This window comes from Ursus maritimus, unplaced genomic scaffold, assembly GCF_017311325.1.
Source record: "Ursus maritimus isolate PB19 unplaced genomic scaffold, ASM1731132v1 scaffold_72, whole genome shotgun sequence".
NCBI classification, from domain to species: domain Eukaryota; kingdom Metazoa; phylum Chordata; class Mammalia; order Carnivora; family Ursidae; genus Ursus; species Ursus maritimus.
The window spans coordinates 75,396-100,183 of record NW_024426908.1 but is presented as its reverse complement, the minus strand read 5'-3'; the positions used below and the strand labels follow the sequence as shown (position 1 = coordinate 100,183).

Genomic DNA, 24,788 nt, shown 5'->3' with positions numbered 1-24,788 from the left:
CTCTATTTTCAATTCCTTTTTCATTGTGTTACTTTTCAGGATAACAAAGCCACTGACCTTTGCTGATTGTGTTGGGGATGAACTTCCTTTAGGATGGGAAACTGTATATGATAAACAAATTGGAATTTATTACATGGATCACATAAAAAGTAAGAAAAGTGTCACATTTGAGGATTATATGTCAATGAGTGTTCATACTGAATTTCAAAGATGACAGAAACTTTCTTGTAAACAGTGTATATGTAAGGTATTATTAAACTAGTTCTGTTAATGTAAAATTTTCATTAGCTGAATTCTTCCAAAAGTAAAGCAGTTGTTTAGATGTACCTTGCTTTTGTCTTGCTAAAGAACAAATGTATTATGTTGCATCTTTTTTTGTTTTTGTTTTTTCACTTCCATTTACACAGAATATTTTCTTTCCCAGTCCTTTACTTTATGTCTGCAAGGGTCTTTACAACTAAAATGAGTTTCTTCTCTCCAGCATGTAGATGGGTCTTGTTTCTTATTATTGTTATCCTATGTCTTTTGATTGGAGCATTTAGTCCATTTACATTTAAAGTAGTTATTGACAGAAAGGCACTTACAACCATTTTGTTAATTGTTTTCTGGTTATTTTTGTAATTCTTCTCTGTTCCTTTCTTCTTCTCTCCCACTCTCCTTGGCTTGATGACTTTCTTTAGTGTTATGCTTGGATCCATTTCTTTTCATTTTTTCTGTATCTATTATTGTTTGATTCAGTGGTTCATATGTAATATTCTGTGTATTCATCAGTCTATATTAAGTTGACAGTTACTTAGGTTTGAACAAATGCTAAGGCACTAAATTTTTACTCTCATATTTTATACATTTGATGTCATATTTTACATCTTTGGATTCCTTAGCTTATTTTTGTAGATATAACTGATTGTTTTACTTTTTTGTTTTAATGTCCAAAGTGGCTTTAAAGTGATTCTTCTACTTTTACTATGTTTCCTTTTACCTGTGATTTTTTTCTCCTTTCATAATTTTTTTTTCTACCTATGACTTTTTCTTTCCAGTTAAGGAAGTCCCTTTGTCAATTCTTGTAATACTGGTTTTGTGGTCACGAATTCCTTTAGTTTTTGTCAGAGGAACTCTATGTCTCCTTCTATTCTGAATGATAGCCTTGCTGGATAGAGTATTCTTGGCTATACGTTGTTCTCTTTCAGCCCTTTGAATGTATTGTGTTACTCCTTTCTGCCTTGCAAAGTTTCTGCTGAAAAATACCCACTGACAGCCTTATGGGGTTTCCCTAGTAGGTAATTGTTTTCTTTTCTTTTGCTGCTTTTAAAATTCTCTCTTTATCTTTAATCTTTGCCTTTTTAATTATGTGTCCTGGCTAGGTGTTAAGAGCTCTCTTGCCTCCTGGATCTGGATGTCTGTTTTATTCCCCAGATTACGGAAGTTTTTGGCTATTATTTCTTCAAATAAATTTTCGGCCCCCTTTTCTCTCTCCTCACCTTCTGGGATCCTTATAATGAGAGTTTATGAAGATATTCTGTGTAAATGGAACTGAAAAAACAAAACCAAAAAAGCTGCAACAACAGTATTTATTTCAGACAACCCTGACTTTTAAACAAAGACTGTAACAAGAGGCAAAGAAGGACACTACATAATGATAAAAGCCGAAGAAGTAAATTGTACTTTACAGTTGTAAATATCTGTGCACCCAACATGGGAGCACCCATATAGTTATATCAAATTTTAACAGACGAAAGGAGAAATTGACAGTAACACAATAATAGGAGCAGACTTTAACACCCAGTTATTTCAGTGGTTAGTTAACTGGATGGAAAATTAATATGGAATGACACATTTGACCAGATAAATATTCTATCCAAAACCAGAAAAATACACATTTTTTTCAAGTGCATATGGGATTGTCCCCAAGATATACCAGATGTTAACATGCGAATCAAGTCACAGTATGTTTAAAAATATTGAAATCACATCAAGCATCTTTTATGATGAAATCCTAAGAAACTAGAAATCAATTATAAGAATATTGGGAAAAACCCAGATATGTGGAGGGTAACTAACACGCTACTAAACAACCCATGGATCAATAAGGAAATGAAAGAGGAAATTAAAGAACACATAGAACTGCAAATGAAAATACAATGTTTCAAACCTTTGGGATGCAGCAGAAGCTGTTCTAAAAGGGAATTTTATCTCAATGTAGGCCAATCACAAGAAACAAGAATAATCACAGTGTAACCTCACACCTAATCAGCTAGAAAAAGAACAATGTACATAGCCTGGGGTTAGTACAAGAAAGGAAATGATAAATATAAGAGCAGAATTAAATGAAATAAAGAATAAAAAAAAGAAAAAAATTCAATGAAAGCTAGAGCTCATTCACTAAAAAGATGAACAAAATTGATAAAACTTTAGCCAGACTTATGAATAAAAAAGATAGAGAATCTAAATAAAGTCAGCAACAAAATAAGTAACACTGACCAAAGAAATTCAAAGGATTATGAGAGGATTATGAGAAAGTGTATACCAACAAATTGGACAGTGGGAAGAAATGGATAAATTCCTAGAAATGTACAATCTTCCAACATTGAATCAATAAGAAAATAGAAAATTTAAACAGACCAATTACTAGTAAGGAAATTCAATAAGCAATCCAAAACAACAACAAACAAACAAACGAACAAAAAACACCACAAAAAAACCCCAAACCACTTCCCAGTGAACAGGAGTCCAGAATGAGGTGTCCTCACAAGTGAGTTCTGCAAATATTTAAAAAGTTTGTGTTTATCTATTCTTCTCAAACTATTCCAAAAAATAGAAGGAAAACTTCCAAATTTATTTTGTAGGTCTAGCATTATTACCCTGACACCTAAATCCGACAGAGACACTACAAAAAAGAAAACGACACGTTTTTGATGAACAGAAATGCAAAAATCTTAAACAAAATATTAGCAAATTGAACCAACAATACCTTAGAAAATCATTCACCATGATCAAGCAGGATTTATTCCTGGGCTGCAGAGGTGGCTCAACATCCACAAATCCATTCATGTGCTATACACCCCATTACTGAAAGGAAAGAGAAGCACCATATGGCCCTCTCAATAGATGCAGAAAAAGCATTTGACCAAATACAGCATCCTTCCTTGATAAAAACTCTCAACAATGTAGGGGTAGGCAGCTCATAACTCAACATCATAAAGGCCACATATGAAAGACCCACAACTAATACCATCCTCAGTGGGGCACAATTGAGAGTTTTTCCCTTAAGGAAAAGGACAGGACCATGACAGGGATGTCCACTCTCACCACTGTTGTTCAGCTTAGTCCCCAAAGTCATAGCTTCAGCAATCAGGCCACCGAAAGAAATCAAAGGCATCCGAATCGGCAAAGAAGAAATCACATGATCACTGTCTGCAGCCGACATGATTGTCTATTTAGAAAACCTGAAACACTTCATCAAAAACCTATTAGAAGTGATAAATACATTCAGTAAAGTTGTAGGATATTCAAATAATGTATAGAAAATCTGTCATGTATATATATACTAATAATAAAATAGAAGAAAGATTAAGAAAACAGTTTTATTTACAATATCAGCAATGGGAATAATATAGTTACAAAAGATTTAAGCAAGGAGGTTAAAGCCTATACTCTGAAGACTGAAAGACATTGATGGAAGAATTTGAAGTAAACACAAATGGAAACATATGTCATGCTCATCGATTGGAGAAATAATAATGTTAAAATATCCATACCACCCAAAACAATCTATAGATTTAATGCAATCCCTATCAAAATACCAACAGCGTTTTTCACAAAACTAGAACAAATAATCCTAAAATTTGCATGGAACCACAAGAATCCAAATAGTTAAAGCAGTCTTTAGAAAGAAGAACAAAACTGGAGCTATTAAAATTCCAGAGTTAGGATATAATACAAGCTGTAGTAATTAAAAAAAGTATGGTACTTGCAGAAATATAGACCGTAAATCAGCAGAAGCAGAATAGAGAGTCTTGAAATAAACTCATGACTATATCGTCAATTAATCTATAACAAAGGATGCAAGAATATGCAATGTGGAAAAGGTACTCTTTTTAATAAATGGTGTGGCAAAACTGGACAGCTAAATGTAAAAGAATGAAACTGGACCATATTCTTACACTAATACACAAAAATACATTCAAAATGGATTGAAAACCTAAATGTCAAACCTGAAACCACGAAAGTCCTAGAAGAAAACATAGGCAGTAATCTCTTAGACATTGCCCTTGGCAACATATTTATTAATATATGTCTTGAGGCAAAAGAATAAAGCAAAAAAAAAACCTGTTAGGGCAACATCAAAATAAAAAAATCTTGTACACAGCAAAGTATACTATTAAAATGGAACATAATGAGAGATTTTTTCTAATAATATATCCCATAAGGAGTTAATAGCCAAAATAATAAAGAATTTATACAACTCAAAAGCAGGAAATATATCTGATTTATAATTGGCAGAGGATTTGAATAAATGTATTTCCAAAAAAGACATGAAGAGTTTCAATGAACAAATAAAAAGATGTTCAACATCACTGATCATCAGGGAAATACAAATCAAAACAACAATGCGATACCACCTCACATCTGTCAGAATGGCTAAAATTAACAACATAAGAAATACTAGGTGTTTGTAAGGATGTGGAGAAAGTTGAGCCTTTTTACACTGTTGGTGGGAATGCAAACTGGTGCAGCCACTGTGGAAAACAGTATGGAGGTCCCTCAAAAAGTTAAAACCTTATGACCCATCTTTACATTTGTTGATACTTATCTCAAGGAAACAAATATAGTAAAAAAAAAATGCACCTCAATGTTCATTGCAGAACTGCTTATAAAAAACAAAAACATGGAAGCAAGTTTAAGCGATAAATAGATGAAGAAAATGTGGCATGTGTATATATCTACACATATACATAAACACAATAGGTTATTATCTGAACATAAAGAAGGAGTAACCTTGGTATTTACAATGACAAGAATACTGTAGAGTATATTATACTACGTGAAATAAGCCAGTCTAAGACAAATACCATATGATTTTGTTCATATGTGTGTTGTAAAAAACACAGCAAATGGACTTTTTTTTTTTTTTGTAAGTGGACAAATAAAGAAAACATTTTAAATGCAGAGAACAGATTGCCAGATGGGAGATGGGTAGGGGGATGAGAGATATAAGTGAGGGGGATTTAGAAGTACAAACTCTCAGTTACAAGATACGTAAGTCCTGAAGATAAAAAGTATAGCACAGGGAATATAGTCAATATTATTGTAATAAAATTGTATGATGCAGATTATAAGTACACTTTAGCATGGTGAGCACTGAGTAGTGAATCATGATATTATATACCTGAAACTAATATAAAATTTTTTGTCAACTATATTTCCATAATAATAAGTAAAAATCAGAAAATCAAAATTGGAACCCTCCTGGTGGACAGTGGTATAAGGGGCCCCAAAAGCCCTGTGTGACTGCTTTGAGGTTCCTAATACTCTCCAGTTATCTGGACAGTGTGTGAAGAATATTGGTGTGCTGTAGCACCTGACTAAATGTCAGGAAGTTCCAGGCAGAGGGACAAAGAAAGCTTTAAGAAAGAGGTGCCTTTCAGTGAATCTTTGAAGATAGTAGGATTTCCTGCTAGACAGAAGCAGGATAAAGAAATGCATAGATGAGCCAACCTGGCATATTGGGGGGCTTTGGAAATTTCAGTCATTCTGGGGCATATTGGTAGCAAAAAGTTACAGAACATAGAAATGAAATTGGTACATTAGTTTGGCAACTGTAATGTCATGTTAAGCCTGGACTTTGTGCTTTTAAGAACTAGCACATTGGGGAGCCTGGGTGCCTTAGTTGCTAAGACACGGATTCTTGATCTCAGCTTAGGTCTTGATCTCAGGGTTATGAGTTAAAGTCCCACGTTTGGCTGCATGCTAGGCACTTAAAAAAAAAAAATTAAGTAAATAAATAAAAAAATAGCACATGGACATGCATTTTTGGTGCGATTAGATACGTATGTTCTATATGTTTGAAAAGACATTATTATGGTGATGGACTAAGAGGATAGAGGAGAAGAATATGTTCTCAGTCATTATTATATCTAGGGGCAGGAATCACCAGTTCTTGATGACACATGGAATATTCTGGGTGAGGGAGAAGAGCAGGCATTCTCTGAGGGTGAGTCCCAGGGTGGCTAAGTGGGTAGATCCAGCTGATGCCTCTCACTTCGAGAGCGGAGGCAGAAGGAGAAGCACGTGATTGCAGTGTCACTGTGTGCTTCTGGTTTGCGTAGTAAAAGGACGCCGTGTGACAGTGAGTTCTGCTTTGGACGAACAACTCAGAATTACTCTGGGTCCGTCCAGGTGGAGATGCATTTAGGGGACAGTTGGGAGAAAAATGGAAGCCCAGGAGAGAGGCTGGAGCCAGAGGGAGGCATGAGCCTCCCTTGTAGAGTGAGAAAGCCGGAGTGGAAAAGGGGAGAATTTATAGGTGGGAGATGAGGAAATTCACAAGCATCGTGGAAGGGCCGCAGGTGTGGTGCGGAGGCAAGGGGAAGGCAAGCAAGCCGGAGCAGAGGGCATCCTGAGCCAAAGAAGTCAGCGAGAAGGAGGTTGGGAAGAGCCGTCGGGTTGACTCTGACGAGCGCATTTGGTTACGTCTCCACCAGTGTGAAAAATTGTGTGGCATCGTCTTCAGCCCCCTCCAGCCAGCCTTTTCATGTCCCGAGAGTTTTCTTCTCATCTCGACTGTGGCCATGTGAACAGAAGGTGTTCCGCGCTACAGGAAGCTTCGTTACATCGATGCCATAATGTGCATCCTGGCAATTAATTAATTTTCACATTGACTAGTCGCATAAGTGCATGACTGTTGGTCAGCCTAAAGAGTTTACTTCTAAGTCCCTTACGTTCTTACTCTTTTCATTTCAGAGCTTACCCAGATTGAGGATCCCAGAGAACAGTGGCGGCGGGAGCAGGAACGGATGCTGAAGGAATATTTAGTTGTGGCCCAGGAGGCTCTCAATGCCAAGAAAGAGATCTACCAGATTAAGCAGCAGCGGTTCGAGCTGGCTCAGGAGGAGTACCAGCAGCTGCACAGAATGTGCGAGGACGACAGCCGCTCCTACGCTAGCTGTGAGTTCACTGCCTCCCGGGGTTCACACGCATGACTTTAGAAGCCAGCTCTCCACTAGGTTACCTGCAAACACTGAACTTGACTCAGGCAAGCCCGCTTCCTAGTTTCTAACTGCGTACTGTTAGGAGTCAGTGTTTTGCTCTGGAGTCAGGTGTCTTCCTTTAGCGAGTATTTATCAAGTGCCTGCCTTGTGGCCAGGCACCATGAGGCAGTAGAGCCCAAGAGTGCAGACGTCCCTGCCCTCAAGACCTTCCGTTCAGGTGGGGAAGGGAGAAAATCAAATTTCAAGGAAGAATCATGAAACAACTTACAGACACAAAGGAGACATATTTCTTATGCTACTACTTTTTTTTTTATTTTGTTTCCTTTGATATTGCAGTTGTTTTTCAAGGTGAATAAGCCATACAAGCTTCCGAGAATGAAGGACTTTCCTCTGTGACTTGACTTTAAAATATTTCTATAACCATATGCCGTAAGAGAATGCAGAGGGTTCAGGGATAATCGTTTCTTGTTTCCAGGTCATCTGAAACCTCTTCTTCACATGTGGGTAAATACTACTTTCTTTTTTTTTAAGTTCTGAATCACAATGGTCAGGTCACTACTAAATTTTATAGATCAGTTTTTTAATCTCTATAGTTAACTTTCCTTGTAATGTCTTTGTCTGTAATTTTGAATTATTGGAGAGTGTTCCTCTTTCCTTTCTGAAACAGTTTTGTAAAATTGGTGTTAAATGTTTCTGAGATGTTTGATGGAATTCACCACAAAAATGGTCTATACTTCAGGGTCTTTGTAGAAATGATTTAAACTACAAATTCAGTATCTTTAACAGATACAAGGTGTTCTATTTCTCTTTGACACAACTTTGGCATTTTGTTTTTTTCAAGGAATTTATCTATTTAGTCTAATCCAAAAGCCTGCAGACTTTTCTATAGAACTTCTAATAGCAAAGATTTTAACCCTTGAGGGCCTTGGTTATAGCTATACCCTGTTGGTATAGTGCAAACATAGCCATAGACAATTTCTATTGAATGTGTGCGGTTATATTCTAGTATAAGTACAAGCACAGGCAGTAAGCTCTATTTAGGGAAATAGAAATTTGCTGCTCTCAGGGAAATTTGCTACTCTTTGATCTAAGCTGTCAAATTTATAATGTTTATAGAACACCTATATCCTTTCAATTTCTGTAGGTTCTTAGTGGTTTATTTTATTCCTAATAATAATTTCTGTCTTCTGTATTTTTCTTAATCAATATAGTTACAGTTTTATTAATTTTATTAATCCTTTCAATCATACTGTCTTTTAATCTTATTTATTTCTCATATTTCTTTTTTTGCTTTGTATTTTATTGATTTCTGTTGTTTATTATTTCTTTTTACCATTTAGTTTGGTTTTAATTTATTCCTTTTCTAGCTTCCTAAAGTAGACATCCCTAAAGTTAGATCATTGAATTTGGAACTTTTTTTTCTCACATAGCATTTAAGGATTACATTTTTCCTTAAACATTTTTTAAACTACGCAAATGTTGCTATGCCACATTTTCATCTCCCTTTCAAATTTTTTTCTGAGTATTTTCTAATTTCTTTGTGATTTATTTTTGACCCGTGAATTATTTAGAAGTACATTGTTGGGACATTTTAAGATGCCTTGTTGCTTATTTCCAGTTTGATTCCTTTAAGGTAAGAAAATATACTATGTAAGAATTTGATATTTGGAAATCTATTGAGACAGCTTTTATAGCCAAGCATATAAATGAGTGCACTCCTTTTGGTATACTCATAAGACTAGAAGCCCATAGACTTTTGATTTGAGGTCACATGTGTAACAGAAACATTGACTTATAACTGGTTCTAAGCATTTATTGATTGTAAACCTTTCAGAAAGCCACTTGGTTAAAGTGATATTTCATCACATCATATTATTATTTTTTTAGGTAATAAAAAAACACAATGTTAATAATTTCATGTCATTCAATCTAATAGTGTGTTTCCTTCTAGGAGCCTGTAGTTAAAGTTTATTGAAGAAGTGCTCAAATCCATTTTTTAAAAAAGATTTTATTTATTTGACAGAATGAGCAAGAGAGAGAGCACAAGCAAGGGCAGAGACAGGGGCAGAGGCAGAGAGAGAAGCAGACCCCCCACTGAGCAGCGAGTTCATTGCAGGGCTGGATCGCAGGACCCCAGGATCATGACCTGAGTTGAAGGCAGACACTTAACTGAGTGAACCACCCAGGTGCCCCTCAGATCTGTCTTTTAAAGAATGGTGTTGAAAAAAATTGTATCAGAAATACTTGATGGTACATTTCTTGCTAGTGGTTTAAAAGAAAAACAACATACAAAGACAACTTTGTATTATGTACTGGCTACTACTATACTACTCAGTCACTACTTGTAGTAGAATCTGTGATTTTGAGTGTGCAAATATAGGAGGACATTAGAACAGGCTGTCTACTTCCAGACCCATTCTGTATAAAAATGTGGGGAGGAATCCCAGTGTTTGGCCTAACTAGGTTAGGATCCCCTTAGATACGGAACAATGCTGAGCCTGTAGGTGAAGCATATTCTGTAGGTATGGTCATTTGGGATTGGCACATTCCACACGTGAAGTTTTTGTATTTTTGTGAGACTTTCACTCCCTTGATAATTGAGCAAAGAACAAATTACTTTCTTTTCAGTGTTCCATGGAATTTAATTAATGCCCAGTGAAAAGAAACACCAAAGTTGCTGGCTTTGAATTGGCTGTTCCTTCACTACAGCTATCTGATGACTGTAGTGTTGACTTAATAGTTTAACGTATCCAGCAGATTCCACTTCCTGACCCATTTCTTGCAAAGACAACATATCTCTATCTACTTGTGTAGGTGGTCTTGAAGGCCCATTTGGGCCTGCCTATTGTTATGAAGGGCAGGAAATGCTAGTGGATCTTGCTGGGGCCAATTAGCTCATTAGGGAAAAGACTAGGAATGGAATCTAGGAATTAATGCAGGTGGTTTATCAGGTTGCTGGGCTTCTCACCAAGCTGTTTCAGCTTGCCTCTTAATCTGACCTGTCAGTTAACTTGAGCTGTGGTTGAGGAAAACTCTACATCTAAGACATGATCATATGAATTATTTTGGGGGATAGGAGGAAGTTCAGTATAATGATTCTTTCAGCTTGAATTGTCTTGATATAACAGGTGTTTTTGATATACCAGACATATTAGATCTTTGTTGGAAGCTGCTGGTAGCAATGTCTAGAAAAAGCAACAGGATACAGAATATTATTAGATGCATTATGGTGAATGGAAAGTTCTTGTTCAGTGGATACAGAACTTTAGTGTTGCAAGATGGAAAAACTTCTGAAGATGTATGGCAGTGATGGTTACACAGAACAGAGTTAATATCAGAGAGCTGTACACTTAAAACTGGTTAAAATGGTAAATTTTATATTACGTATATTTTACCACAGTTTTAAAAAATAATGATACCTGAATCCCATTCCTGGAGGTTTTAATTTAATTGATCTTGGGTGTGGTTAGCTTTTTTGTTTTTTGAAGCTGTGTAGGTGATTCCCAGGAGTGAGATCCAGTGGCCTAGTCTGACCGCAAAAGACTCATCTAGCGGCAGGAATATGACTTTGTTTTCCTGACTTGTAGGAGCTACATGGATAGGTCCTACACTGAAAGCCTCTGGGTGAATGAAAAAGATTCTTACCTTAGCTTAGTTGAGAAAGTGCTGTGGAATTTACCCTGAATTCTTGTGTTAGGTGATGGTAAGAATGGAATTTATCAATTACTGTTCTGTCAGCATTTTTTTCTAAGGTTACAAGTCCATCTCAGTGACAATTCTCCTTTCCTTCTCTTTTAAAAAGGCAGTAAGTTTACTCCCTTGATGACTAACAGTATTCACGATACTTCTTCTATGTATTTCAAATCTCTGCTCCCTCTAGCCAGGCTTGCTTTATCCCAGTGCTGTGGGTATCCTCCCCCAGAAGACCTGTGCAAACCTTGCCAACAGCACATCTTTTGACCCCATACCCTTTGTGGGGCCTTGGTCCTGGCAGGGGCAGCAGTAGGTCACCTCACGAAAGACAGACAAGTAAACCTTGCTGAAACTGCACCCCTTAACCCACCCGTGTTAAAGATCTACCCTGTCTGGCCTGAGTTGCAGCAGGAGCAGTGTGCAAACCTTGTTAAAATTGTGCTCCCCACCTCCTAGCACTTTTGGGTTATGCCTCTTTTGATACATCTTTAGCTGGAACCCATCCAAAGCAGTGTGCAAGTGTGTAAGTAGCCCCAACAGGAACCAGAACCCCTCCAAAATGACTCCTGTCCCAAGGAAAGGGAAAGATAACAATAAACACCAGAACAACCGGCCATAACAGTGGTCTGGGAGCATATATCTGATTTGACTGACTGCAGACTTTACTCACCAACAAAACTCCTTGGGGAACAACACAGGGAGTGTGCCCTGCAATTAGGTGCTACTGCGTCTCTGACAAATTCCTGGTCTGACTCAACTCAAGCTAAAGGCAGCCCCAGAGTGGCCCATGAACAACACAGGGACCAACCCTGCCCAAAACAGGCCATGAGCTATTGCTGATGACTGCAGTGAAGGCAGACACAACTCAACCATAAAAGTAAGAGGAACACAAAATGCTAGCAGACTCCCTTGAAGCACCAGGTTCTGGTGAACAGGCATATCACACCACGGGGCAATACAGGACCTCATCTTCATAAGGTGACTATTTGCAACAGCAGGAGACATAGTTGACTTTCCTAAAACACTGAAACAGACCTAGAGAGTTAGACAAAATGAGACAGGGGAATATGTCCGAAATGAAAAAATAGCACAAAATCACAGCAAGACACCAAAAAACAAAAAACCAAACAGGGATAAGCAATATGCCTGATAGAGAATTTAAAGTAAAGGTCATAAGTATAGTCACTGAACTTGAGAAAAGAGTGGAGGACTTCAGTGAGACCCTCAAAAAAGAGATAAAAAAAGAACCACAGATGAAGAAACAATAAATGAAATTTAGCAATATCCTAGAGGGACTAAATAGTAGGCTAAAAGAAGCAGAACAATGGATCAGTGATTTGGAGGACAGAGTAATGGAAAGTGATCAACCTGAGCAGGTGAGAGAAAAGAATTTATGCAAAATGAGAATAGACTTTGAGAGCTCAGCAATATCATCAACCATAATAACATTTTCATTTTAAGGATTCTGAAGGTGAGGAGAGAGTAATGGAGGCAGAAAATTTATTTGAAGAAAGAATAGTTGAAAACACCCCAAATCTGGGGAAGAAAACAACTTCAGATCTAAGAGGCACAGAGATCCTGCCAACAAAATCAACCTGAGGAGATCCACACTATTCACATATAGTAAATAAAATGGCAAAAAATAGTGATAAAAAGATAATTTTTATTTTTAAATTTTTAAAAAGATTTCATTTATTTATTTATTTATTTGTCAGAGAGTACAAGCAGGGGGAGTGGCATACAGAGGGAGAAGCAGGCTTCCTGCTGAGCAGAGAGCCTGATGCGGGACTCGATGCCAGGACCCTGGGATCATGACCGGAGCCGAAGGCAGACATTTAACTGACTGAGCCACCCAGGCATCCCTAAAGAGAGAATTTTTAAAGCAACAAGAGAAAAGAAGACAGTAACATACTAGGTAAACCAATAAAGCTATCACCTGAATTTTCAGCAGAAACTTCGCACACCAGAAGAGAGTGGCATGATATATTAAAGTGCTAAACAGTGCTACAACAGAGAATACTCTATCCAGCAGGGCTGTCATTCAAAATAGGAGAGATAAAGCTTCTACCAGACAAACAAAAGTTAAAGGAATTCATCACCATGACACCAGCTCTGTTAGAAATGGTAGGGGCCTCTGAGTGGTAAAGATAGACCATAAACAGGAGTAAGAAAAGTAGGAAATAGAAAAGCCATAAAAATAAATATATTTGTAAAAATCTGTCAGAGAACTCACAAAATAAAAAAAGATGTTAAATATGATGTCATATCCCTAAAACATGGGGGAAGAGCGAAAACTGGGTTCAAACTTAAATGATCGTCAACTAAATATAGACTGTTACATTCAGAATGTATATATAAATCTATTGATAACCATATATCAAAAACCAGTAATAGATATTCAGGAAGTAAAAATAAAGGAATCCAAGTATATCACCAAAAAAAGCCAACTTACTGTGAGAGAGGAGAACAAGACAGAAAGGAACAGAGAATACAATAAAAACAACCATGAAACAAGTAACAAAATGGCAGTGAATATGTAACCATCAATAATTACTTTGAATATAAATGGACTAAATACTGCATTCAAAAGACAGATATTCAGGAAGTAAAAATAAAGGAATCCAAGTATATCACCAAAAAAAGCCAACTTACTGTGAGAGAGGAGAACAAGACAGAAAGGAACAGAGAATACAATAAAAACAACCATGAAACAAGTAACAAAATGGCAGTGAATATGTAACCATCAATAATTACTTTGAATATAAATGGACTAAATACTTCATTCAAAAGACATATGGTGTCAGAATGGATAAGAAAACAAGACCCACCTATATCCTGCCTATAAGACATTCATTTCAGACCTAAAGATACACACAAATTGAATGCTTCCTTATTATGCAAATGGATGTGAAGAAAAAGCTGGGGTACCAATATTTATATCAGACAAAATAGACTTTGAAACAAAGACTGTATAAGAAACAAAGGACACTATATAATGGACAATCCAACAAAAAGACATAACAATTATAAATATTATGCACCCAATGTGTGAATAGCCAAATACATAAAACAATTAATGATAAACATAAAGGACATAATGGATAGTAATACAATAATATTAGGGAACCTTAACACCCAACTTACATCAATGGGAAGATTATCTAAACAAAATCAAGAAGGAAACAATGGCTTTGAATTACACTTTGGACCAGATGGAGTTAACAGCTATTTTCGGAACATTCCATCTGAAAATAGTAGAACACACGTTCTTTTCAAGTGCACATGGAACATTCTCCAGAAAACACTACATATTAGCCCACAAAACAAACCCCCCAAAATTCAAGATTGAAGTCATACCATGCATCTTTTCAGACCACAATGATATGAAACTAGAAATTAACCACAGGAAAAAATCTGGAAAGACCACAATTACTTGGAGGCTAAACAACATGCTATTAAACGATGAATGGGCCGGCCAGGAAATCAAAGAAGAAATACAAAAATACATGGAGATCAATGAAGATGAAGACATGACAGTCCAAAACCTTTGGGATACAATAAATTGCCCTAAAATGGAAGTGTGTAGTAGTTTGGGCCTACATCATAAGCAAGAAGTCTCAAAGGAACAACCTAACCTTAACACCTAAAGGAGCTAAAAAAGAAGAACAAATGAAGCCTAAAGCCAGCAGAAATAAGGAAATATTGAAATTAGAGCAGAAATAAATGTTACAGAAACCACAAAAATCAATAGAACAGATCATTGAAAGCAGGAGTGGATTCTCTGAAAAGATCAACAGAATTGATAAACTTTTAACCAGACTCATCTAAAAAGCAAAAAGAGTTAAATAAAATCAGAGATGAAAGAGGTAAAAAAAGCAAATAACACAAGAGAAATACAATGGATTATAAGAGAATGTTATGAAAACTTCTATGCCAACAAATTGGACAATGTGGAAGAAATGGATGCATTCCTAGAAACATATGAACTACCAAAAGTGAAACTGAATCGATAATTCAAAAATCCTTCCCAGCTGAGTTCTGCCAAATATTTACAGAAGAGTTAATACCTGTCCTTCTCAAATTATTCCAAAATAAAGAAAAAGAAGGAAAGATATATAGAAAAAAGGAAAGATTACAAATTCATTCCATGACGTCAGCATTACCTGATACCAAAACCAGGTAAAGACACCGAAGAAGAAAAAACGGGAGAGAGAACTACAGGCCATTATCTCTGATGAACCTACATCAAAAATCCCCCCAAAATATTACCAAGCTGAATTCAACAATACATTAAAAAAATTATTTACCACAATCAATGAGGATTTATTCCTAGAATAAGAGTGTGTGTGGTTCAGTATTCGCATATCAGTCAGAGAGATCATCACATCAATAAAATAAAGAATAAAAACCATATTTCAGTAGATGCAGAAAAAGCTTATGACAAAGTACAACGTCTATTCATTGATAAAAACCCTCAACAAAGTGAGATTAGAAGGAACATACCTCAAAATAATAAAGGCCATCTATGAAAAATAACTAATATCTTACTCACTGGGGCAAAACTGAGAGCTTTTCTCCTACTGTTGGGAATGAGACAGGGATGTCCACTCTCACTACTGTTGATCAACATAGTACTGGAAGCCCTAGCCTCAGCAATCAGACCAGCAAAAGAAATAAAAGGCACCTAAACTGGTATGGAAGAAGTAAAACTTTCACTGTTTGCAGATGACATGATACTATATATAGAAAACCCTAAGGACACCACTAAAAAACTACTGGAACTGATAAACGAATTCATAAGATTGCAGGATACAAAATCAATGAGCAGATATGCATTGCATTTCTATTACTAATAATGAAGCAGTAGAAAGAAATTAAGGAAACAGTCCTATTTACATTGCACCAAAAACCATAAGATATCTAGGAATAAACCTAACTGAAGGGGTGAAAGACCTGTACTCTGAAAACTACAGAACACTTATGAAAGAAACTGAGGAAGACACAAAGAAATGGAAAAATATTCCACGCTCATGGATTAGAAAAACAAACATTGTTAAAAAGCCCATATCATTCATAGCAATCTACAGATTTATTCTGATTAGTATCAGAATAATTACGGCATTTTTCACAGAGCTAGAACAAACGACTCTAAAAATTTTTTTAAAAGATTTTACTTATTTATTTGAGAGGGAACAAGTGCGAGGGAGCGAGAGAGAGCAGCAGAGTGGAGAAAGGGCAAAGGGAAAGGGAGAAGCAGATCCCCTGCTGAGCAAGGAGCCCCATGCGGGACTCGATCTCAGGAACTTGAGATCACGACCTGACCCATAGCCAGACGTGTATCAGACTGAGCTACCCAGGTGCCCCCAAAGAATTCTAAAATTTATATGGAACTGTAAAGACCCTAAATAGTGAAAGCAGTCTTGAGAAAGAAGAAAAAACCTGGAGGTTATCACAATTCTGGATTTCAAGCTCTATTAAAAGCTCTATTAATGATCAAGACAATATGGTACTGGCACAAAACAGACACATAGATCAGTGGAACAGGATAGAGACTCCAGAAATGGACCCTCAGCTATAAGGTCAATTAATGTTAGACAAAGCAGGAAACAATATCCAATGGAAAAAAGACAGTCCCTGAACAGATAGTGTTGGGGAAACTGGACAGTTACATGCAGAAGAATGAAAATGGACCACTTTCTTACACCAGAAAATAAACTCAAAATGGGCTAAGGGCCTAAGTTTGAGACAGGAAGCCAAAAAAATCCTAGAAGAAAGAACAGGCTATTTCTGTGATCTTTGATGTACCAACCTCTTTGTAAATGTCTCCTGAGGCTAGGGAACCAAGAGCAAAAATAATCTGTTGTGACTACATCAAAATAAAAAGCTTCTGCACAGCAAAGAAAACAATCAACAAAACTAAGGGGTAACATCATGAATGGAAGAAGATATTGAAATGACATATGCAATAAAGGATTAATATCCAAAATATATAAGACTTTATGCAACTCAACACAAATAAAACAAATAAATCCAACTTAAAAATGGGCAGAAGATGTAAATAGACATTTCTTCAAAGAGTACATCTGGACATGTATGGCCAGTGGACATATGAAAAGATGTTCAGCTTCACTGATCATCAGGAAAATGCAAATCAAAACAGTCACGTATCAACTCATACTTGTCAGAATGCTAAAACAAAAAATACGAACAGCCAATATTGGCAAGGATGTTGTAGAAAGGGGAACCCTCGTGCATTGCTGATGGGAATGTAAACTGGTGCAGGCACTGTGGAAGACAGAATGTAGCATCTTCCAAAATTTTTAAAAAATAGAAATAGCTTACATTCCAGCAGTTGCACTACTGGGTATTTACTCAATGGTACAAACATAGTGATCCAAAGGGGAGCATGCACCCCAGTGTTTATTGCAGCATTATTTAGAATTGCCTAATTCTGGAAGTAGCTCAAGTGTTCATTAAAAGTGGTGGCTAAAGTTTTGTAATATATAAATAAAGTGGAATAATAGTCAGCAATGAAAAAGAACAAGATTTTGGCATTTTTACATGTGGTTGGAACTAGAGAGTATTATGCTAAGCAAAGTAAAGTAGTCAGAGAAAGACAAATACCATATGATTTCACTCATATGTGGAATTTAAGGAAAAAAACGAAAAAAGGAATAAAGTAGACAACGCAAAAAAGACTCAACTATAGAAGTACCAAGGTCATCAGGTGAGGATGAGGACAGATGAGTGAAACAGAGGAATGAAGAGTACATTTACTGCGATGAGCAGTTACTGAGTAATGTATAGAATTGTTGAATCACTATGTAGTCCACCTGAAACTAATGTAACTGTGTGGTACTATGCTGTCATTTAAATTAAATAATAAATAAGAAAGAATTAGGTCATGTGTCATGTTTTAGCTAGATATCAGTCAACAACAAGTCAGAATAGAGGCATGTTGGTGGCTCAGTTTGTGGAGTATGTGACTTTTGATCTCAGGGTTGTGGATTCAAACCCCATGTTGGATGTAAGATTACTTAAAAATAAAATTTTTAAAAACAGCAACAACAACACAAAGAAATTGGAATAAAATTTTAAAAGTGTGGGTCCTTCAGTTCAGTTTGTATGTGGAAAAATCTTTGAAGGAATTATCTTTTCTCAGTCCTCCTGGATACTGACATATTAATCTAGAAGTGTCTTAACAAAAAACTTTATATTTTATATAAGTTTCATGTTCACAGCAAAATTCAACAGAAAGTTCACATATCTGATTGCCCCTACACATGAATGTCTTCTCACATATAAACATCATGGTCTAGATTGGCACATGGGTGACAATTCATGAACCTACATTAGCATGTCATTATCATCCAAAGCCCACACTTTAATTTTAGGGTTCATTATGGTGTTGTATATTGTATAGGTTTGGACAGCTGTATAATGGCAAGAATCCATCATTACAAAATTGTCACTGTTCCAAAAATCTACTATACTCTTCCTATTTATTACCTCCCCCTAACCGTTGGCAACCACTGAGCTTTTAACTGTCTCCATAGTTTATCCACTTCCAGAATGTCACGGACTTTGAAGCAGGTAGAGTGTAGTCTTTTTAGATTGAGTTCTTTACATTTAAGGTTTTCTCATGTCTTTTCAAGACTACTAATTTCTTTTTAACAATGATTAATATTTTATTGTCTGGATGAACCATCGTGTATTCACAGTAGAGTTTGCAGAGGTTTTTTTTGTTGGTTGGTTTGTTTTTTGAGTTGGCAGGTTTTTATGTGACCATAAATTTTCTGCTTCTATGGGTAAATACCAATGAGAACAGCTGCTGGATCACATGTTAAGAATATGTTCCATTTTGTGACAGTCCCACCAGCAATGAAAGATAGTTTCTTATGCTCCACCTCCTCCCCAGCATTTGGTGGTGCCATTTTTATGGATTTAGCCCTTCTATTTGGTTTGTTGTTGTATCTCATTGTTTCATTTGCATTTCCTTGATGATACGGGATATGAAACACCTATGTATGTGCTTATTTGCCATCTGTACATCTTCTACAGTGAGGTGTCTGTTAAGGCTTCTGCTTTGTTTGAGTTGTTTTTTAATTTTTGGGTCTTAAGTGACCTTGGTATACCTAAGTGACAGTCCTTTATCAGACGTGTCTTTTTTTTTTTTTTAATGATTTTTTATTATATTATGTTAGTCACCATACACTACAACCCCGGTTTCCGATGTAAAGTTCGATGATTCATTCATTGCATATAACACCCAGTACACCATGCAATACGTGCCCTCTTTACTACCCATCACCAGCCTATCCCATTCCCCCACCCCCCACCCTCTGAGGCCCTCAGTTTGTTTCTCATAATCCATAGGTCCTCAGTTTGTTTCTCATAGTCCATAGTCTCTCATGTTTCATTCCCCCTTCTGATTACCCCCCTTTCTTTATCCCTTTCTTCCCCTACTGATCATTCTAGTTCTTATGTTCCATAGATGAGAGAAATCATATGATAGTTGTCTTTCTCTGCTTGACTTATTTCACTTAGCATTATCTCCTCCAGTGCCGTCCATGTTGTAGCAAATGTTGAGAACTCGTTCTTTCTGATAGCTGAGTAATATTCCATTGTATATATGGACCACAACTTCTTAATCCAGTCATCTGTTGAAGGGCATCTCGGCTCCTTCCACGATTTAGCTATTGTGGACATTGCTGCTATGAACATTGGGGTGCATATGGCCCTTCTCTTCACTACGTCTGTATCTTTGGGGTAAATACCCAGTAGTGCAATGGCTGGATCATAGGGTAGCTCAATTTTTAACTTTTTAAGGGACCTCCACACTGTTTTCCAGAGTGACTGTACCAACTTGCATTCCCACCAACAATGTAGGAGGGATCCCCTTTCTCCACATCCTCTCCAACAATTGTTGTTTCTTGCCTTGTCTATTTTTGCCATTCTAACTGGCATAAGGTGGTATCTTAGTGTGGTTTTGATTTGAATTTCTCTGATGGCTAATGATTTTGAACATTTTTTCATGTGTCTGTTAGCCATTTGTATGTCTTCATTGGAAAAGTGTCTGTTCATATCTTCTGCCCATTTTTTGATTTGTTTATTTGTTTCTCGTGTATTGAGTTTGAGAAGTTCTTTGTAGATCCTGGATACCAGTATTTTACCTGTAATGTTATTTGCAAATATCTTCTCCCATTCCGTGGGCTGCCTCTTAGTTTTTTTGACTGTTTCCTTGGCTGTGCAGAAGCTTTTTTGCTTGATGCAGTCCCACAAGTTCATTTTATCTTTTGTTTCTCTTGCCTTTGGAGATGTGTCATGAAAAAGGTTGCTGTGGCAGATGTCGTAGAGGTTGCTGCCTATGTTCTCCCCTAGAATTTTGATGGATTCCTGCCTCACATCGAGGTCTTTCATCCGTTTGGACTTTATTTTTGTGTGTTCCTGCCTCACATCGAGGTCTTTCATCCGTTTGGACTTTATTTTTGTGTGTGGTGTGAGAGAGTGGTCCAGTTTCATTCTTTTGCATGTAGCTGTCCAATTTTCCCAGCACCATTTATTGAAGAGACTGTCTTTTTTCCACCGGATGTTTTTTTCCTGCTTTACCAAAGATTAGTTGCCCATGGAATATCTTTCCATCTTTTTATGTCTTCCTCAATGTCTTTCAAGAGTGATTTATAGTTTCTAGAATATAGGTCCTTTACGTCTCTGGTTAAGTTAATTCCAAGGTAACGTATGGTTTTTGGTGCTATTGTAAATGGGATGGATTCCCTAATTTCTCTTTCTTCGGTCTCGTTATTCGTGTATAGAAATGCAACTGATTTCTGAGCATTGATTTTGTATCCCGCCACGTTACTGAATTGCTCTATAACTTCTAATAGTTTGGGAGTGGCTTCTTTTGGGTTTTCCATATAGAGTATCATGTCATCTGCAAAGAGAGACATTTTGACTTCTTCTTTGCCAATTTGAATACCTTTGATCCCTTTTTGTCGTCTGATTGCTGTTGCAAGGACTTCTAGTACTATGTTGAATAATAGTGGCGAGAGTGGGCATCCTTGTCGAGTTCCTGATCTTAAGGGAAAGGCTTCCAGCTTTTCCCCATTGAGAATAATATTTGCAGTAGGCTTTTCATAGATGGCTTTTATGAGATTGAGAAATGTACCTTCTATTCCTACACTCTGAAGGGTTTTAATCAGGAAAGGATGCTGTATTTTGTCAAATGCTTTTTCGGCATCGATTGAGAGGATCATATGGTTCCTGAGTCTTTTCTTGTTGATATGATGTATCACGCTGATTGATTTGCGAATATTGAACCACGCTTGCATCCCAGGTATGAATCCCACTTGATCGTGATGGATAATCCTTTTAATGTACTGTTGGATTCTATTAGCAAGTATCTTGTTGAGGATTTTGGCGTCCATATTCATTAGGGAAATCGGTCTGTAATTCTCCTTTTTGATGGGGTCTTTGCCTGGTTTGGGGATCAAGGTAATATTGGCCTCATAGAATGAGTTTGGTAGCTTTCCTTCTGTTTCTATTTTTTGAAATAGCTTTAGGAGAATAGGTATTATTTCTTCTTTGAATGTTTGGTAGAATTCCCCAGGAAAACCGTCCGGGCCTGGAGTTTTGTTATTTGGAAGGTTGTTTATCACTGACTCAATTTCTTCATAATTAATTGGCCTGTTTAAGGAATCAATTTCTTCCGGTTTCAATCTTGGTAGTTTATAGGTTTCCAGGAAGGATTCCATCTCTTCCAGATTGCTTAGTTTATTGGCATATAGCTGTTGATAAAAATTTCTAATAATCCTTCCAATTTCAATGGTGTTTGTCGTGACCTCTCCTTTTTCATTCATAATTTTAATAATCTGGGTCCTTTCTCTTTTCTTTTGGATAAGTGTTGCCAGTGGTCTGTCAATTTTATTGATTCTCTCAAAGAACCAGCTTCTAGTCCTGTTGATCTGCTCTACTGTACTTCTGGTTTCTGCTTGATTGATTTCAGCTCTAATTTTGGTCAACTGCTTCCTCGTGCATGGATTAGGCCTGTCCCTCTGTTGCTGTTCCAGCTTCTTGAGGTGAGAATATAAAAACTGCATTTTAGATTTTTCTACTCTTTTGAGTGAGGCTTGGATGGCTATGTATTTCCCTCTTAGGACTGCCTTGGCAGTATCCCATAGGTTTTGGACTGTTGTATTTTCATTCTCATTGGTCTCCACAAATTGTTTAATTTGATTTTTGATTTCCTGGTTCATCAAGTCATTCCTGAGCAGGATGGTTCTTAGTCTCCAAGTGTTTGAGTTTCTTCCAAATTTTTCCTTGTGGTTGAGTTCCAATTTCAGAGCGTTGTGGTCTGAGAATTTGCAGGGGATAATTTCAATCTTTTGGTATCGGTTGAGACCTGTTTTGTGTCCCAGAACATGGTCTATTCTTGAGAATGTTCCATGGGCATTAGAATAGAATGAGTATTCTTTGGTTCTGGGGTGTAGTGTTCTATATATATCTATGAGGTCCAACTCGTCGAGTATGGCATTCAAAGCCTTTGATTCTTTGCTTAGTTTTTGCCATGGTGTTCTATTTCTGATAGTGGGGTATTGAGGTCCCCTACTATTAATGTATTTTTATCTATATGTCTCTTTATTCTGGTTAAGAGTTGGCTTGTGTATCATGCTGTTCTCCTGTGGGGGCATAGATATTTATAATTGTCATATCCACTTGTTGGACACATCCTTTAAGAATAATATAGTGTCCTTCTGTGTCTCTAACTATAGTCTTTAGTTTAAAATCCAATCTGTCTGATATGAGAATTGCTACCCCAGCTTTCTTTTGAGGTCCATTTGCGTGAAAGATGGTACTCCATCCCTTTACTTTCAGTCTGAATGTATCTTTGTGTTCAAAATGAGTCTCTTTTAGACAGCAAATGGATGGGTCATTTCTTTTTATCCTATCTGCAACCCTGTGGTGCTTTATGGGAGCATTTAAGCCATTCACATTGAGACTGAATACTGAGAGATATGATTTTAATGATGCCATGTTGCCAGTAAAGTCTTTGTTTCTATAGATTGTTACTTTCTGTGCTGTATCACGGGGCCTTTTTTTTTACCTTTATAGAACCCCCCTTAATATCTCCTGTAGGGCTGGTTTCGTGGTTACGAAATTGGTCAATGACTGGCAATTCTGGAAGGTCTTTATTTCTCCATCAATTCTGAATGACAGCCTTGCTGGATAAAGGATCCTTGGCTGCATGTTTTTCTCTGAAAAAGCTTTAAAAATGCACCTCCAACCCTTTCTCTCATTCCAGGTCTGTGTAGACAGGTCTGACGTAATTCTGATGCCTTTGCCTTGGTACGTGAGAAATTTCTTTGCCCTGGCCGCTTTCAATACTGTATCCTTGGATCTAATATTTGCAAAATGCACTATGACGTGACGTGGCGTAGGTTTGTCGTGGTTGAGCTTGGGAGGGGTCCTCTCTGCCTCTTGGACACGAATGTTTGTTTCCCTTGCTAGATTAGGGAAGTTTTCAGCTACAATTTGTTCAAATATCTCTTCTAGACCTCTGTTTTTCTCCACCCCCTCGGGGATGCCGATGATTCTAACATTGGATCGTTTCATTGAGTCAGTAATCTCCCGTAACCTACATTCGTGGGCGTGGATTTTTTTAAGACCATCTTCTATTTTCATTTTTTCCTCTATTAACCCATCCTCCAATTCACTAACCCGTTCCTCTGCTTCTGTGACCCTGGCCGTCAGAGCCTCTAGTTTTGCCTGCATTTGGCTCATAGAATTTTTAATTTCTGTCAGATTCGCTCTCATTTCTGTCCTTAGGGATTCTATATTCTCAGTAACCTTTTCGTTAATAGTTTTTTCAATTCTACTCATCATTTTGACCATCGTTACTCTGAATTCCATTTCTGATAATTTGGTTACATCCATATCCATTATTTCTGTGGCAGAGGCCACAGACTCACTGTCTTTTCTTTGCTGGGGGGGGCTTCTCCTTCTTGTCATTCTGATGAGGAGAGGTTGCGGGGTTTCCAGAGCCCAAATTATTGACTGTGTCCCAGGCCGTGCCCCTTGTTTTATAGGGATCTTAGGGATGTGGGCTTCTTCTTTAAAGATTTTATTTATTTATTTATGGGGCAGCCAACCAGCGAGAGAGGGAACAGAAGCAGGGCCCTTAGAGATTCTATATTCTCATTAACATTTTCATTAATACTTTTTTCAAGTCTACACATCATCTTGACCATTGTTACTCTGAATTCCATTTCTGATAATTTGGTTATATCCATATCCATTAGTTCTGTGGCAGAGGCCACAGACTCATTGTCTTTTCTTTGCTGGGGGGGACTTCTCCTTCTCGTCATTCTGATGAGGAGAGGTTGCGGGGTTGTCCAGAGCCCAAATTATTGACTGGGACCCAGGCCGTGCGCCCTTGTTTTATAGGGATCTTAGGGATGTGGGCTTCTTCTTTAAAGATTTTATTTATTTATGTGGCAGAGAGCCAACCAGCGAGAGAGGGAACACAAGCAGGGGAGTGGGAGAGGAAGAAGCAGGCTCCCAGCGGAGGAGCCCGATGAGGGACTCCTTTCCGGAATGCCGGGATCACGCCCTAAGCCTAAGACAGGCGCTTAATGACTGCGCCACCCAGGCGCCCAATGACTGTGCCACCCAGGCGCCCTGGGTTGTGGGCTTCTGGATTTTTCAGCTTGCCTTCTGGGGGAGGGGCCTGCTGCGCCGATACTCAGGCAACCCTGTTTGGGTAGAGTCTCCGTGTCCCCTGTGAGGGGGGATGGGGATGGGAACGCTGTGAGCCGGCTTTTGTTCCACGCTTTTGTTCTCTGGTAGCTTTCCCTGGCAGTCTCCTGTGCCTATTCTGAGAGTCAGGGCAGT

At 37.5% G+C, this 24,788-nt stretch overlaps 1 protein-coding gene across 1 annotated transcript in view; it reads left to right on the top strand.

The window, feature by feature from the left end:
- Window positions 1-44: 44 nt before the first annotated feature.
- The window catches only part of LOC103656297 (protein WWC3-like), a gene marked incomplete at its 3' end in the record, with an annotated part of 93,189 nt that continues 68,445 nt past the window's right edge, over window positions 45-24,788 (top strand). Inside the window, 2 exon segments of the mRNA XM_040624830.1 lie at window positions 45-149; window positions 6,961-7,164. Coding sequence (XP_040480764.1) covers window positions 134-149; window positions 6,961-7,164 — 220 coding nt within the window.